General features: G+C 45.8%; 1 protein-coding gene across 1 annotated transcript in view; it reads right to left on the bottom strand.

Moving 5' to 3' along the window:
• FGFR3 (fibroblast growth factor receptor 3) overlaps positions 1–18,398 on the bottom strand; it is a gene marked incomplete at both ends in the record, with an annotated part of 55,196 nt that overhangs the window by 28,616 nt on the left and 8,182 nt on the right. Inside the window, one exon of the mRNA XM_082482530.1 lies at positions 4,178–4,441. Within this exon, the coding sequence (XP_082338656.1) occupies positions 4,178–4,441 (264 nt within the window). The remainder of the gene's footprint in view (positions 1–4,177; positions 4,442–18,398) is intronic.

The following is an 18,398-nucleotide window of genomic DNA, read 5'->3' as shown; positions in this document are numbered from 1 at the left end:
CACCAAAGACTGGGGTCCAATGCCAAACACTTCTCCCTGGGCAAAGTGCTCTTCTCCTCATAAATACAAAAGCAATTCCAAAAGGGGAAGTTTCCTTTCGCAGAACAAGCTCTCCCCTGCTTTTTTTTTCCCCCTCTAGCATTCACTCTGAAGACTTCTTATTTCACCAAGTCTCAAAATGACAGGTCAGCATTTCTAATTCGCTTTCCCTGCATTTTTCTTTCAACTCAATACATCCCAGCCATGTCTCCCCTCGTTAACTCCTTGCTAAACCACTCAGACCAAAGCTTTTAACAGTTCCCCTTGCAATCAAACCTCTCTCTCAATAGACATTTTGATGGCTGCTCCGTGAACAAGTTCCCTTCGATTATATTCCTCCTACAGAGGCACCTCGAGGCTATAACTGAATACAGGTTAACAGGTGGGAATTTTCCATCTGTATCTCCCCAAAACATCCTGAATTGTTTCTCTTAATGTGGTCTAACATCTCACTTTCTCCAGGCTATCTACAATGGAGTCTCGGACCCTTCTCCCCCACCAAACAACTACTGTATATGTAAACCCTGTGACAAAATAACAGCTTAGCGTTTCATTTAGTTTAGACAATTTAGTTCAATTCAGTGTCTGCAAGATTTAGCATCACTGACTTCATGTAATCTCCAGGAATTTCTTTTTTAAATAAAGGCAAAATGCTAACAACGCAGCAACCTTTATATTCTGAGACAGTGGTAAAAGAACTTGGCTTAAACACTAGAAAATAAAAAACTTTATGAGTGTTCAACATGTGGCCAGAAATGTAAAGCAGTGCTTTAGACCCAAGCCAGGCAGAACCTCCTTCTTTTTAAGATGCATTCGAGTTTTCTGCTGTTCTCTGAATGACTCGGTGGAGGTAAAATTGGGGGGAAAAGGGGCAAAAAAGGGGGAAAAGAGGGAAAAAATAAAGAAAACTTTAAAAAAGGTAGGAAAAAGTTAACAACAAGTGGTACTTCTCTGCAGAATCTGGAAGGACTTCCCAGACATATTCACCATCTACAGGAGCAAGTAACACAGGAATCATCTCCCTCCTTTAGACTTCAGTGGTGCATCGTGCTGCGCACCTTCTCTTTGGCAAAGTCTCAAGGAAGACTTCAAGGACATATCTAACTGCAAATCCACAGTTGAGGTCCTGCTGGCAGCAGAACTGGGGAAATGCCACGGGGCTTGCTGAAAGTGAAGTGGATGTTTAGATGTTTTGGCTGAACCAGCAGGTTTACTCAAGTCCCGGCGAAGGCAGAAACTGAGCCAAATCCCCACCAGCACCAACAGAGAAACCAGCACATTCTCAGCCCTGCACACTCAGATTTGGTTACCCATACATTAACATGTGATTATAGTTTGCTTCTGGTTTCCAATGAACCAATTGTGACCAGAGGAGCAGAATCAATTTTTAAACCAATTCAAAAAACATTTCCACAAGATTAAGGGAAGAGTCTTTGACCTTGCTCCTGTTTCAGATGAAAGATGCAGCTTAGGTTTTAAGACCAAATACCCCAAGTTCAGAGCTACTGTTTTATTCAGGTTACTAAACCATCACCTTTTTCAAAAGGTGACTACAAATTTGTAAGCGATTTGTTAATTGTTTACTAAAACAGTAATTCTTTCAGAAGTCAATGAGTTTTGACATCAGCAAGAACTGCTAGATGTTATTCTCAAAAGGGCTTTCTTTAATTATGAACGGAAAGGGGCTTAATTTTTTAGTCGCCTGTTTTGAAGAGCTTGGTCTTGGAAAGCTCTTTTCGCTGGTACCAGCCCGCAGTCTGTGCTTGTCACAGGAGTGCTGCTCAGCCGCTAAATCCCAAGGCTGTTCTGTGCGTGAAATGGTTGCAGAAATGGAGCTTCTGCCAACAGGGTTGGAGAGCAGTTTGGGCATGCAGCCTCTATTTGTGATCCTCTTCAAGTGCTCAGGTTTCAAGAGGACGGAACGTTTCTTTTTGTAAACTAGCAAAACACTCAAGCCCATGTCTGTCAAGGGAGGCATTTTAAAGAGATCAAACCCTGCCATTAATCAACCTGGTTTTCAACCCTGAAATGCCAGCTCCAGCATCTCCTTGCTCTACCTTCAGCATCTCACTGTGCACACCGACAGTCGCTGCGGAAAAGCCAATCTGTTGCAGACTCAAAACTCACGGCCCCACGCAGGAAAATCCCGATATGCTCCTAGAATCTGGAAGCATCTCTCAAAACGGGACTTACATGCGTATCAGCTATTCTGAATATACCTAGCCTAGTTTTGCTCACTTAAGGATATAAATCAGAGCAATTCCAGTTTGATAGTACAGATTTAAACCAGTTTAAGACAGAGAAGAACTCCAGCCCCCAACAGTAGATATGCACATAAACACCCGACCAGATATCCGAGCTGATCGCTGGCGTTACCTCTAAGAAGTGGGAACACAAACCACAAATCTCCGATAACAATCTCATCTCTGTAGTGCCACGCTGAGCAATCAATACTAATTATGAAGAAATGTCTGAGCATATGAGAGGCGCCACTATTGCCACATAAAGCAGGGGCTTCAAAGTTTAAAACAAGCGCTGCTGACAGCTAAAACGGAGACTCCCACATTACCAGCACTTTGGTGGTAATGACAGTGGGCTAATAGAATCAAAGACTCATAATGCTGTCAGAAAGCAGGTTCAGGTTACTCGCTTGTTCTTAAGCTGTTATTAGCTATTATTAGCAAAGAGGAAAAACACAGGGGCTTAAACTTTTTAAAAGCAGAGGATTATCAGCCCTTCCACTATTAAAACAATTTCTCACTTTACCAACTTTTGGGCCTGGCAGCTGTTTCATTTGAGTGTGTAACCAGCTGCCCTCTTCTGCCTCCCCGCTGCCCCTTGAACTCAAAAGCATTTTAATGTCACTTAAAAAAAAAAAAAAGAGAGTAACGTTTCTAACAACCTGCAGTTCCTTAGATAGTTCCAATAATCGTACCTAGTTAAGGAAAACCTTTCAAGGGCCAAATACTTCTTTAACCATTTAATTGATATGACCTTGAAGCATTCACAGCAATCTCCAGTGACGTTCAATGAAAAGCAGATGTTGGTGACGGCTTGCTGAAACGAGCTTTTATTCTCACGACGGTTTGATTCTCTCACTTACACAAAATCCTATTTCTGGCACGAGAAAGCTCTTCATGGAATGATTTACGATCACAAACATCTCTGTGTTTGGTTTTCAAACGGAGCCCCTTACCTTTTGAGGGAATTCAACTCTGGGAGGCAAGGACCTACTGTTCGGGGATGCCTGAAAAAGCTCCAGCAGTGCAAGGGGAAAGGAAAGTTTTCAAAACCTTAGATCCACAAGGGGTTAATTCTGAAAATTCAGGCTTTTAATCTGTGTGATCGGGAGGCTTTCTATCTGCTCACAGTGACGAGCATCCATCTACCAACGCAGCAGCCTGAAATCACAGAGGTGATCTCAGTGTTAGCGGTCAGCTGTCTAGGAACAACAGATTTTTCTGGCACCCTCTGTTTAGTGATCCAGGCTTGGACAGCTTGTAGCTGTTCTGTCCTACTGTCCCAATTGTGGACAATATGGCCAAGTAAACGACAGCATGTGCTCTGCTAACACAGCACTTGTTTGCAATATATGAATCCCAGTAAGTACCTTTGATGAAGCACATATTTGAGATACACACAGTTTACAGATAAGCTATTTCTGAAACAAACTAGTAATTTGTGATAACCAGGGTGGAGGGAAGAGACTTATCAGCTACAATAGGGAAACATGTTTCAGGAACCTCCAGTTTTTACATGCAATTTTGCCACTGATTTGTCACATAAAGTGGAAAAAGTCACTTAACCTCCCTGAGCCACAGTTCACTCACTCACAAAAGACTTCAAAGGCACACGTAGCATTGCATCTATTTGAGTGTTAAGGGGGATTTGGGGTTTAATCTGACTAGCACCGTTTCTAAGTCTCTCTCAGTATTAACATCAAGCTTTAACATTTGGTATGGACACACCAGCATTCTTCCATTGGTTTGTTTTGTCAGTCTAATCACTGTCAGGAGTTACTGGGGAGGTAGAGACCTACCAAGTACGGACAAAGCACCAGCTGTGCTGAACATGTGAAGGTGCAAAAATGTAAAATAAATAAAAAAAAGCACCGAGACAGCTGTATTTCTGCACATACCTGTAACTCTGACTGTAAAGTTTCCCAGGACCTCATTGGAATGCCTTGGCTTGCAACTGTACAGCCCCGAGTCATCATAGGACACATTGATTATCTTCAACAGTTTTTGTCCAATATGAGTTCTGTTGGTAGGTGCAATCCCGATACCATCTTTAAACCAGAAAACAGACACAGAAGAGCCTTGGGTGTTACAGGAAAGTTCAATGGTATCTCCACTTCCAAACACCAACTCTTCCAGAAAGGCGGTCTCGCTCCTCAAGTATTCTGCAAAGGGAGAAAGAAATGGAAATGATAAGTAACAGCAGGTGTTGGAGAACGAAAGAGCGTTTAAAAAAGAAACGTATCTTATATTTGCCCTACTGAAGCTTCCACATGCCCAGAGCTCCTCCTTGCCCGAGGTAAGGCTTGCCTGCCCCAGCCAGGTAGTAGTGCAGAAAAAAAAAGATGGCTATGCGCACTGCAGTCAGATCTCCAGCTGATCTACAAGGATGCTTCCAACCCTACAGTGACCAAAACACAGCCACCCCGTCACGTGCATTACAAGAAACGACACAGACCTCTTTGTAGGGTCGCTGCAACACCCAATGTGGCACGTCAGGGCGATCTGGCAGAAATAAGTATGTGTCCTGAAAGTTCACAGTTCAGTCTCTGGATCTCAATGTCTTTATTCCCGCCAGTCCACAACCCCTGCAAGACCCAGCAAGGAGGGGATACAAGGAGCAGAAATGGGGATAAACCCAGTTTCTCAAGTGACTCGGGATGGCCCAAAGGCAACCTTTGTGGGTTGAAGCAAACAAGGGAGAAGGGACAGAAGATGCCGGCTGGAATACCTAAAATAAATGAACCCATCACTAGCTCGCTGAAGTTACTCTGTGCAACAAAGTGCAGAACACGAAAGCTGCAATACCTATTTCTTCATTCTATGCACCACCTGTGGCAGTTTGTTCCACAAGTGATGACAGTGGACCCTGCCACGGGCTGGAGAATTTTGTTTTACTGTAGGATAATGACATGAGGAAACGTTCAAGCTCGTAAGTCTCCCCATGGGGCATGTTGGAAGTCTGGTTCTCGTATCTGATGGTCCTCAGGCTCACTTTAGCGACATAAACTCACGTGTGACATTGAATGGTTTATTCCTCCTTTATACCAGTTTAATAAAGAAAAATTAGCCCTCTACAGCTGCCCTTAGCTCATCTAGATCAACAGCAAGACTACCATTCTCCCCACCGTGTCTACGCTAATCAACATTTTTGCTTGGCATTGCCCTGTCTCCATCTTCTGCCTTATCCCTGCTCTGAGACTGTACGCTCTACCAGGCATAAGAGTCGTCTTCGGTTTGTACGATATGTTATCACGGGGGATCTACTTCCACAACGAAGACACTTTGGTGCTATGATTATATAATTAACGAGTAAAAAGTAATTCAAAACAGATTGGTCTGAACCTAATCCCACGATCCAAACCCAGATGGCCTTGACTTGATCTCCGATAATAATCGGATATGGATAGAGGTCCCGATTTTGCAGTTTAAGCATATTCATAGACTACAATTTGACTGTGAAATAGGCGCAATTACAGCAGCTGTGAATACCTGAGGTTGTGGCACTGACTTCAAGATGCTCTCCTGCCACTAAGTGAGAGTTGGAGCAGGTTATAAGAGAAAAATCTATTTCTTTTCTCTTCTCGTCACACAAGTTTTTATTCTTGTGGAAATTTAAAAGTATAAAAATGCTTCAGTCAACAGCCTTGCAGGCTAGAAATGAAGAATCCCGGGGGGCTGAAAATGTGCTATTTCATGGGAGGTATCATCTTGCAGGAGGCAAAGCCCACACTCATTGGGGTTACAAAGAACCTTTCCTGTGATATCCTGGCAGCGATTCCAACTCAAATATTTTAGGGTTTGGCCAGAATTTTGTGGTATTCCTACAGTCAAAGGTTTAGGGTGTTGGGGTTTTTTTTCTTCTTTTAATGAAAATGTTTTCTCTGAAAGCATATACTTTTAGTAAACAGAAAAAGACAGAACTCCAGCATCGTCTTCCTATTAGACCAGCACCTGTTGCGACATTGAGTGTTTGCCCATGGTGCCTTCCCAAGTGGGATACATCCTTGGGGAAAACATGTCTGAGGAATATTCTGGTTTAAGTGTTCATTTCAGGGTTTTTTCCTTCCTTCTTCTAGACGATAAGGATTTTTTCAATGGTACCAACTTTGGCTTCCAATTAAAAAGTCCTGTATACAGCTTTGCACTTGCAGGACTGGGTACTGATCTTCGTTGACTCTGATGGAAACTCTTGCTAATTTAATCTACTGGAAAACAAACCCCATGCAGCTGCACAATTCCACCATACAAAATACACGGTTTTACCCAAGCTGTTCGCCAAATGATCAAGACTTGTATATTTTGGCTTTTATATCATAAACCTACCAAATAGGAACAAGCCCGGACTAATCACAAGCCCAAATATACTGTTTAGCCATTTAAAAGGAAATAACTCTTTTTGAAAGCCATAACGAACCCGGGTTAATGACAAAGCGACAAATTATTTTTATAAAACACAATTAGGGAATGTTGAAATGAAGAGGTAATTCACTTTAGACTCAGAGCAGAACAACTGGAGTCTGAAGCTTCTTCTGTGGAAAGAAGCATCATCTCTTGTTTCTGACAACTTTATTTGGCATCTCTGCCCTCAGTCTCCCCAGCCGGTCCCAGCAGATATCCCGATGCCAGTTAAATGCAAAGTTCAGTCCTAATGACTTTACTCCTACTGACTGGGAGTAATATCTGAAAAGATGGAAAGACAGATGAATTAAAAGGAGAATGTTACTAATGATTTTAATCGCACTTCTTTAAATAGTTTTTCAAATTCCAGTTTCTATGCTTATAACTTAAAAAACAAACGGAACCCAAATTGGAGACCTCCACAAAGTACTTAAACGTGCACTTCAGGGAACCAGAGCTCACATCTCCCACTGGGTGCTCTTCCCACCTTCTAGTTGCAAGTGCCTTCTGTTTCCAACACCTTCTCAACAAGAAGGACAGTTCTTCCCTCACCAAAACATGAAGGAGATATGAAGTTGCCCTGCCTGTGGCCAAGCATGCTGCCATCAGACTGACTTGCAGAAGTCTATATCTTCAACCACGCTGCATAAACAAAGTGGCAGGAGCTGTACATGCAGCCTGTGCTTGGAAGGGGTTTTAACATAGAGGGGCTGAGCCCTTCTGGGGACCTGGACGAGGGTTTGGCCACCTTCTTCATCCTGCATCTCCCATCGCAAAATCATAAGGAAACCAGGAGAGGGGAGCAGGCGCCGAGCTCTCTCGAGATGCTTGCTTCTTCCATCTCGACATGCACCTTTGATTGAGGCAGCCAAAAAACTTCCCACTGCAAAGCAGCACTGCAGGGAGGCGGGTTTTCACATTTACTGGGGCTACGACCACACATCTCCTGAATCTCAGGGTCTTAAGAAAACCATCCTCACTACAGGCAAACCGCCACCCCCATGCGTCCTTTAAAACTTTCCTAAAGCGTTTCTATTGCAAGTCAACTTGCAAAGGTTCTCTTCCCACCCCCCCAGCTCTCTCAAAGGAAACTCACATTTGGGATCTAACTGACATTAACAGCATCTTTTCAAAATCCACAGCAGACATAGGTATAAATTATTGGGGAGTTAACTCGCGTAGGGGTTACAGGAGCCCACTCCACCACTTGCCAGCAGAGCAGGGATTAATACGTTTGCAGCTTTAACGGGTTCTTGGAGAGGAGGAGGCAATCTAGGTTGTGGGCTCCCAAGATATGACTAAAATTCAACAATTTATTAGTTTAGCCAAAGCAGTAATGAGTCGAGAATCACCAAGAGAGGCTTCTGATGGAGAACAGCACTTGTATCACCATCACTGCTGCCTGTAGCAAACAGGCTACAGAGAAAGAGGCAATTTTTAAGCTATTTAGAGGAGTGAAAAGGCAGCAACTAGCCGGGAAGCACCTTCTACAACGAGGAGCAGCTGGCCCAGCAATGCTGAAATGCTTTTGTATGTATTCACTTATAAGGATAAGATACTTCATCTCTGAAGCTGCTTGGCTCATCCCAGCAATAATTCACTTTCTGTGTGGTTTGCAGCTCCAAGTGCTTAAGTGTGTCAGTATTTCCATCAGGTGTCTGCTCCTCTTAGACATCAATACTTGTTTCTGGCTGAGCCTGGAAATGTTTTATTTTGGTTTTAACACAGGCAGCTCTCAAGAACTGCAGGAGGATATGCAGCTTTTTAGTTTTCAGGCACAAAAGGACGAGGAGGTGGAGGGTGGTGGGGTATTCCTGTGCTGCTTATGGCCCCCCAAAAAACTTCAAGCCAACCTACAGTCTGGCTGGTGCCCTCCTTAGTGCCGGGGACTATTTCCAGGTGCTGTGGCAGAAAGTGTGGGAGCTGCTCCTGGGTAGCGAAAGCCCACGGTGCCCCCAGGAGGCTCACTGGGATGGGGGAGCCCCAGGGCCCCACGCCACCTCTCAGGGTGCTGGGTCCTGGCTCCAGGACACTCCATCCAGTTATTTCTCTTCACCTGTGTTTTTCCTCCTGGAATAGCTTCCCACGATTAAGCTTTTTCAAACATCAAAGCATTTGGGAGCCTCCCGAGGGACTGCTCAGGTGGGTGCACAGCTCCCCCATCATCCTCGACCTCCTCCTCCAGCGAGCATCCCGCAGCCAGGGCGCATCACTATACAACCAAAACCCCACCGGGACTCCCACCACAGAGGGCTCGAAGCACACGACCTTAAGAACCACCAGCACAAATATTCCTCACCCCACCCTGAACTCTGGCAATGCCAGAAAGGCTTTGCGGGATTGTTTCACAGCCTGGTGGTGGAATGGACTAAGCAGCTCGTTTCTAAGTGGATCATATTTTCCTCCTTTCAAGCTGGACAAGCTGTATTTGGCGTGTTAACAGGCAGAAAGATAGCAGCATTCCACACACGTCTCTCTTCAGGTTAATTCGAAAACGTTTCTTGTTCTACATATTTCATTGCACCAAATCCGCCGTGACAGGATATATTATAGGATCACGGAGCAACAAGCATGCCAGAGCTTTTTCCTGTTGAGCTCGCTATCCCGTTTCCCAGGGGTATGATGGTCACAGCCACCAAGTCAGGAGCTAACTGCTGGAGGGATACGCAGACCTCCAGCACATCGGTGGGATGAACGAGGCCACGATGGCAAAGAGCACGTAGACTATCCCCAGGCTAAGACCAGCCCCACGTTCCCTATGCACGCTTAGCCCTGGTTTACTCTAAGTGTCCCACCCTGCGTTAATAGTATTATTCACCCCCCCAACAGTGTTCTTCCCACTACCCGTGCGGCTGCTCGTGGGACAGGGATGCTTCCCCACCTCACTTCATGACTTCCGCACTGGGAAGAGCAAACCCTGTTGCCCAGAAGGGAAATAAAACACTTTCCTTGCCGAAAGCTGTTCATTTGGGACCTGCCTTAATTTCAAAAGCAGACAGGAAGGGCGACAAGTGGCCCCAGTGCCACCTCCCCACAAGCACCCTGCCACGTGCCCGTTCCCTCCGTCCCCCCAGAGAGACAGACGGGCCCTGGAGGAATACTGAAAACCACCAAACCAGCCCCTAGCCCTGCACCCAGCACCGGCCCCCGTGAGAGGTGGGGACGATCTTGATAAGATCGTGGGATCGCCTGTTTCCCCAGGTACCTGCCTTCTCAGGGCAGATAAGATCGAGGGAGCGGCCCCCGCAGCAAAGCGAGCTCACCTAAAGTCACCACATACCCTCAACAGCACTGCAGGGGAGCTGCCGGGGTGTTTTTTATATACGTATTTTTGGCGGTGCTTTATGCAAGGCAAAGCTTCCTTTCCTCTCCTTTCCGCAGCACTCAAGAAGTGCCGGTGGGAGAGCATCCCTGCCTGGCCACGGCCCTACCACCCCAAGGGGCACAACACCAGCCTGCCACAGCAAAAGAGAATATAGAAAATAGAAGTTTTATGTGTTTTATATGTATATGATAGTAAATATTTTAATATATACGCCTAGACATACATATATATGTACATAATATTGTATATAGTATTTTATGTATATGATATCATACATAATATTATAGCTCTAGACATAAAATAAAAAGGATTATATAAAATATATATCCTGTCTTCTCTCTTCCTCCCCTTTTCTACCCCTCCAAGGTCAAGACCCCTCTCAGAGCACATTTCCCAGTATCAGGCTGCAGCCATCCCAGGAAGAAGGTGCTCTGGCAATCACAGCAGCATGGGATGCTTTTTGCCGAAGCAACAGCATTTCCCGACGTGGTGTTCAGCTGGGTTATCTCCCCTGCTCAATGGGGCTCCAACCTCAGCAAAAATAAAGAAATCTGGTTGCTTCTGCAAAAGCCTAAACCACGATCGAGAAATGTGCCTTTAGGAAACCATGTCTGAAAAGGGTTTGCCTCCATTATTTGGAGGTGCCACTTTACCTTTCACCTATGGCACGCGTTTGCTTGGTGGGGGTAGTTCTCCTGGATAAGCTTAGAATAGCTTTCCTAATAATGATGCAAGGCAAACTGTTTATACTGTATTACCATCGCAGTGGCCTATGCAACTGTTACCAGACAACGTTTCCCCCAAAGATGTTAACAAGTGTGCTGCGCTGTATTACCACCCATGGTAAAAAATCCCCATGGGGTTTTTAGGTCTGGAGGAAAGCAAACTTTTCTCCTAGAGAATTAGCAGAATGATAACCAGGTTTAGTTCTGTCATACGCAGCTTTCTTCATAAACAAGAGATTATGGAAAGGAAAAAAAAAAAAAATCTCTAGTGTTTAGTTTGGCTATCCCCGACAGCACTTTGGAAGAGCTTCTCGAATGGAAAAGCAGATGTTGCAAATCTGCCTTATCTACGGAGCAACTGTTGACTCTGTTGTGCAAATCCTAATTTACATCTGCATGAAAGGTTTCAGAGATTAAATGGCATTCAAGGAGGAATATTAGCTTTTCTCCCTCCCTCCAGCCCTCCTTTGAATGGATTTACTACTGGCAATTAGCTTTCTGTTCCACCGGCCAAGTAGAAAACAGGATTCATCAGGACTCTACAGTATCCTCCTTTTAATGGACTGTTTTCTCAAATCACCCAATTCAGATGCTGAGAGTTAGAAGAAGAAATACATCGTCACAAAGCTAAAATAGTTACAAAAACACTTTGGCCAGGAGGATTTCCCTGTGGCACTCGGAAAGCCCTGAGGAGGAGGAAAAAAAGAAAACCCAGAGAAAAAAAATCAAAGGGGTCTCCTGGCTACACCTAACAAGAATTGGGAATGCAAAACCCAAGGGACACAAAGCTTTGGTTGCTGCTGAGAGTGCAGAGCCTGTCCCAAAGACAGCCTTCAGCTGGGGCTTTGCTGGCTTAAAGAAACAGGCAGTGATGGGGTTTTCCTCAAAATCTGGCCAGACCGTGCAATCAAACACTTTCTTGGTCCCTCACTCAAAACACAAAAGAGCAAAGCAACCACCATCCGTATCTATTTATCTCACAGTTTTGCACTCCTCTCTTTTTTTCCTAACAGAAATAAAAGAACTGATACGAAACGTCCTCCACTTCTTCATCAATGGTCCCTAAAGACAGCAAGCAGTGGAGCGGAGGCCCGGCAGCATGGGGATGCTGATGTCCCCAGGCTGTGCCGCTCCATGTGTCCTATGAGAGCTCCCAGCTCATGCTGAAGCACCTCAAGGATGCCCATGCAGATAGCTCCTGCTCTCCTGGATACCAAAGCCTTTGTGCTTTACTCAACAGGAAGGCAGCAATGAACTGTATCAGATCTCAGCAGCCCACACCTGCAGTGGGGATGACACCAGTCCCAGCCTGGCACATGGGTGAGTGCATCCTTGCAGCAGGTTTGCCCACACGTCACATAGCCCACCTCACAACCACAGTGGCCAAACATGGTCAACCCAAACCACTTGCTACTCAAGGCAGAGCGATGAAACACCTATTGGGCTGATCCTAGGTGGTGCACAAGAGACTGCGGCTGGGACTTCATCCTTTTGGTGTCTGCCTCTTGTTGCCTCTGAAGAATGGTGGCCACTGGGCCCCATCTTCTGCACAGCACAGCAGGGATATCCTCGCTTAATCTCGACAGACAGATCCCACCACAAAACGGCTAATGTTTTTACATTCCTGTTTCTCGTGCCTGAAGAAGTCCCCAAACCCCTCATCACTGCAGCAAGCAAGCAACCACCACAACCCCTTTCCAAAGCCAGTGGAGGCAGCTGTGGAAACGGAGGCACAGACTGAGGCTTCCCAGCAACCCAACAGACTGAGCAAAGGTTGTCCCCAGCCTCCATCAGAGCAGGACTGAGTCCTGCAAAAGTGTGGACGCCCTGAGCAAACTTATGTTCTTCAGCATCGGTGGTCCATGCCCTCCCTCCTGCTTCACTGGACCAGGCTACCTGGTGGGGCTTTGTAGGCGACACACCTCAAGCAATCAGCAAAGTTTGCAACAAGAACTACAGATTACACAAATGAGCGCTCCACAAAGCGTAACGGAAAGAGAGAAACTCAATCTTTGGAAATATTTTTAAACTGTCTCATTAAATCCTTAAAAGAATAAGCATGCATTGCTGAACAATTATTCGGCGTTATTTTTTCTGGGACCCTCATCTCCTTCCTAAAAAAATCCTTCAAAAATTCATTACTTTTGGAGTTCTCCACCTGCAGGGTGGGTGGGTTTTCAGCTATTTAGTGAATTCTAGCAAAACCTTCACCACCTCTTAACTGCTCTTGTGGATGAATTTTTTTTTATTTTTTCTTTTTTTTATTACACAGTACATAAGTTCACCAGGACCAAAAGTGTTTAGGTTTACCTCTGAGGAACTTTTTAGGGACGCAAAGACTCAGGGTCCCCTTACAGCTCCCCGGCAGGCCTGGCCCTGGCAGTGACTTGTGATGCTCTTCTGGTACTTGTGATGCTTTTCTGAAGCGGGCTCTGAGATCACATGGCATCAGAAAAAATTTGCCGTAAAGCCCCAGCCTTTCCCCTTCGGTTCACAGCTATGCAGCTCCCAGATCCCAGCTCCTCTGCATTTCCCTCGCACTTTTAATGCGCGCTCCTCTAATCTTCATTTAATGCAGGCAGCTGGCTGCAAATACCCCCGAACAATGACTTTAATCCTAAGTATCCTGAAGCCCCCCGCTTCCTCCCCACACCAAAAGTGAAGGGGGGGGGGGAAATAAATAAATAAATAAAGAGAACAGCCTCATGACAGCAAGATGGAGAAATCCAAGCTATCCACTGGGCCAAAGGAGCAGAAAGACACAATGAGCTAAATTTTGCCTGGTTCGCTAATTAAAAACGGAAGCTACCCCACTCCGGAGCCAAGGCGGGGGGAGTTTTCATGCTATTCAAAAAATCGGCTTCCAACTGGGACCATATTCACTCCACATTAATTGTCATTCCAACTACGAGTGTCCTAGTTTCAAAATGAAAACTACTCTCCAGTGTAGCTAGTGAAAACTAACACCAGTTTCGAGGCATTAAACAAAATTTATTGATTGCATTTTCCCACCCACTAAAACTTTAATAAGCATTAAACCTCAAACTCCTGGCCCCGTTTCCTCCCTCTACCCTCTCTCTCCATAAAAGGGGTCAGGCTCCTCTATATGGAGATTAGGACTTAATGTTTGGTATTTGTTTATGAGCCTATCAATTGCCTCTATTTCAGGGAGGGAAAAAAGCACATCTAAAAAAAAAAAAAAAACACCCTCTTGTACACGGATTAAGAGAGGGCAAAGGTTTAGGGTAGTTTGGGTGGGTTTTTTTCCAACTGATTGTGGGTTTTAGATATATGACGGATCATGTTCACGTGAATGAAAATAAGTAAATATTCCCCTCCTCGTAAGTTTCCCCCGAGTTACATAAAATGGTATTTTTCAAAGATCCCTATTTCTCTGTAATAAGACGCGGGACTTCCAAGTCTCCTCCGCTAGCTGTTTTCAGCTGTGGAAAAGGAAAAAAAAATAATAATTTGGGGGCCACTCTGTCTGCATACTTAGTAAAAAAAAAACAAAGGCCAAACATTTGAAATGCAAAGGTCGGTGATTAAGCCCAGAAATCCATATCAAAATGAATAGCCAGATTTTAAGAGTGCTTAAGCGATTTAAATGCAGAGCCTGACCTGGCTCAGCATCTTTCAAAACCAAGCCTGTTATTTCAGTGCCTCAAGCAAGACTTAGGTGCCAGGTACCCAAGTTGGAGAAGTTTAACAGTAATCTCCTTTCGGGAAGCCTGAGCCACTCTAATCTAAAGTCGCGAATGACAAACAAAGATTTCGTTATTTAGAAAGCACATCTAACTAAAGCTGCAACACTCTGTCCTTCTGCTAAACTCAACCCTTATCCTTCAGCATTATTAGAAAGAGTTGGGAGCGATGGCAAAAGAAAAGTAGATGTCAAAAATTCTTTTATTTCTCCTCTTTAAAGAAGGCTGCTGAAGGGATTAGACAGCTTTGAGTTCACTGCTCTGTTAAATCAACCTTACAATATTTTTTCAGCTTGTTTGACTCGCTGTTTCTGTATACATTTGTGTTTTCACCTTTCTGCATTCAAATCCCACGCTCAGCGTTTGTTCTGCGCTTCTCACAGGAAACTTGGTCGGTTCTTTATTTGTATTAAGTCTACGGAGTTATAGAAAACAGACTTGGAAAACAAACCCTAAATTAGCAGGACTTACCGGCTTCCATGCATACGCGCACACACACAAGGGCATCACATACCATCCAACCCAAACGCGGCGGTTTATCATTTCCAGCAGCAACAGCAGGGCATCAGGTTCACTAGAACGGACCTTTTAATGGTCTCCTGCAACCGTATCCATTACGGCGGGTTTTGGACTGCACGTAATAAATTAAGAGAGAGTTCAAGGAAGTCATGCGTGTCTCGGTTCCCACTCCCTTCAAACAGTTTTAATGCCCCCAAACAGTCATCTTCTACAAAGTGTATTGCGTTAGGCTCCAGTAATGCCAGAAGCAGGTTAGGCACCTCTATACGCAGCTATTTTAATGCTGCCGTAAGGAAATGCAGATCCTCTGCAAGGTTCCCAGTGTCCTGCAGCAGGACATGGCTGGTCCTCCCTGCACGTGCCAGGGACCTTCCACAGGCACTTTTGGGCACCTGCCCCGTCCTCCACAGTCTGATTTTCCCAGTTTTTCCCTTCCTTCCCCTACCAGGAATACTTCTAAAACCTCCTTCTCTCTGCAAACGAGCACCCAAGTGTCCGAGCAAGATGGACACTGTTGCGACAGCAGGGATGGGTCACTGCAACAGGCAAGCCAAGAGAGAAAGAAAACAGCCGCTTCTCTCCAGCAGACAGAAAATGTGGGTGATAAAAACTGAGCCCAGCAGCCCTCCAAGGGCTGGATTTGTCTGAAAGTCTGACAGCAAAGATAAGCTTCAGCCACGCTTCCTTGGGTGGGATGGGTGGATGAACCCCCACCTCGTACCAACTGCTAGTGAAGACGTGAAGTTGGACAACCTCCCCAAATATTTATACCTATTTATCCATGTTGATGTGTACACTCATATGTGGAGCAAGACAGGTTTCGAGTGAGCCAAGCCTGGGGTCTGGCCCCTCCACTCCCTTTTTGAGGGCTGGTGGCCAATTCAGGGTCATCTCCTTTCCTCCCTGCCCTGAGACGCCACACGTTGCTCCTCCAACTGCTTCTTCTCATCCCCAAAACAACCAGGCTGGAGCACAGGGTGAAGTTACTCCGGCAAAGACTGCACCGCTTGTCCACACCTCATTTGCTGTGCACTGGGAGGAGGGGGGGCAGAGGGGGAGAAAACCTCCACTTCAAACATCTACATGAATTCTGAAAGCAGCTGAGGAGGTTTCAGGCCTTTTTTGCCAGGACTAACACATCCCACCCACAAGATGACCCTGTTCAGTGTGCGCAGACGGCTCCTCACAGGAAGGATTTACATTGCACGGGGTCACCGGATCCAGCACAGGCGGGCAGTGACCCACCACTGAAACTGAAGCCATGGATACAAACCTGCCCCTTTTTGCCCCTGCACCGAGGGAGACGGGGCAAAGGAGAACCCCTGCTGTGCCCCACCCACCCACCTCCGTGGTTCCCATCCCTCCACAAAGACTTTCCCAACAGAGAAGCCCACTGCTTTCTCAAATCCCAAGATGCCAGCACACCTACACGTAAAACTGCGGCAGAAATCTCATTCCTTCACTAAATAATACACAGGTTGGAGCCCCCTACAACTCAATAAACTCTTTCTAGGAGTTATTTTCCTTTTCGTCTGGGCAGATCTCAAAGCATTTCTGCGGCAGCAGGCTTCAGGTTTGGGTTTCCTTTGCCTCCTTGTCCAAATAACGGCAATACCAATTGAACCACGGGCCAAAAGAGAATTAAGTGTGACCCTGTGGTCCATAACTCTGGGGGTGCCCATTTGCTCCTGCAGCGCTCTCTGCTCTCTACCTGAAAGAGAAGGTCCAGGTGTCCCCCTCTGAGACACCCAAGGCTGAAAGAGAGGTTAACTATCTTTAACACATATCGACACTGTATTTATTTAAACGCCACAGTACTTACTGTATTTATATTGTATCTCAGCTAGGGCGGGAGCGGGAGGTGCAGGAGGGTGGCTTCACCCAGTGTCTTCGAGGCTAACATCAGCGCCCCCCAACAGCGGCTTATACCCTTGTTCCCAAGCCAGGGAAATCAAGAGCCTGGAAAGCCTGAAGCTTATTTTTATGCTTAATTACAGATTTGAAGAGCCTGACACCAGGCCCTCACTCATTACACTTTTGACGCTGATGCCTTTGGGCCGAGCTGGAATAAATGCTTTAGGCTTGCTCATCACTCACTACCTTCACGAGCGTTTTAACTCGGAAGAAGGTGGGTGATGGATTTGTAGCAACTTTGGGCAGGGATGCAGAGCGGACACCATCTGCCGTTTCTTACTTCTTCCCCCCTTCCTTCCTTTCTGTAATTAATCAATTCGCAAATTGGGAGGCAGAGACTTTCCTCGGCAGTCTCCTCTTCCGATCGCCCCCGCGCAGCAAAGGCTAAGGGCGCGCCAGGGCGGCTGCAAGGTCCCTGCGCTGCCCGCGGGGCGCGAAGCAGCGGCGTTAGGGCCAGTCTGCGGGAGCGCTGGGCTCCCAGCCCCGCCGCTCCTCCCTCCCCGGGGCCTCCCGGGGCCCAACCCACCCCACGCTGCAAGCAAGAGGCTTTTCTGAGTTTTCCCTGGGGGGAAAAAAAAAAAAAAAAAAAAAAAAAAGCTTTCACAGAAAGCTGTGAGAACATGCATAATGCACCGGCTGTAAAAATTAATGTATTTTTTTTATTTTTTTTTCCCAACAGCTCGTCTCTTGCTCAGTAAATACCAGCTAATTTATGCACCTCTATTTACCAGCCCCCCCCCCCCCCCTTCTGCATGAATCCCCAGCCTATTAACACAACTGTTTAAACTGGACATGTTTTCTTAAACATTCTTCTTCTTTCATAAACTGCCAAGTGACAGTTGTTTACTGTCAACAAGCCCGGGTACTCTAAGACAGGGAGAAATATGCCCTTTCAAAAGGCAGACATATCGGCTACCAAAGGAAGATTAAAATCTGGTGTTTTTTCTCTTCTCCCTCCCCAAAAATGCTTTATTCGTACAGTTACACATGATACAGATCAGGAGAGATGGTACTGTGCCTAATTCCAATCATTCTTTTAATTAAAGACAGGCTCACGGAGGATTTATCTTTGGTCGCACATGCTACTTGTCAGGGCACACTCTTAACTCCCTAATCTTCCCATTGCAACTGGTTTTTCCTCTTCGCTTTTAGCTCCGATACCCCCATCTCCCAAAGCACATCTCGGGGTATCGGCACGCTCATCTTGCACAGATCCCGCTACCCGCTAGAAACAAAACACTTGCCTGGGGGGATCTATATAGTGAAGTGAAAAAAATTTTAAACAAAAATCAAATCACAGGTTAGTTCAAGTCCAACAGTCTCCAAACAAGCTGCTGAAATATTTTGCTGGGAGGGAATTTCTTGTGCTCCAGTCTTGCACGTGAAAGGGGGGATATGAAAAAAAAAAAAAAAAAACCAACAAACCCCAAACCCTCTGAGAAAACTCTTTTTTTTTTTTTTTTTTTTCCCCTGCTCTGGCCACATGTGAACCACCGGGAAAGCTCCTTGGCCGGCTCCCGTCCCCACGCAAGCG

This window comes from Vanellus vanellus, assembly GCF_965231255.1.
Source record: "Vanellus vanellus genome assembly, chromosome: 4".
NCBI classification, from domain to species: Eukaryota; Metazoa; Chordata; class Aves; order Charadriiformes; family Charadriidae; genus Vanellus; species Vanellus vanellus.
This window is presented reverse-complemented; position numbering and strand designations above follow the sequence as displayed.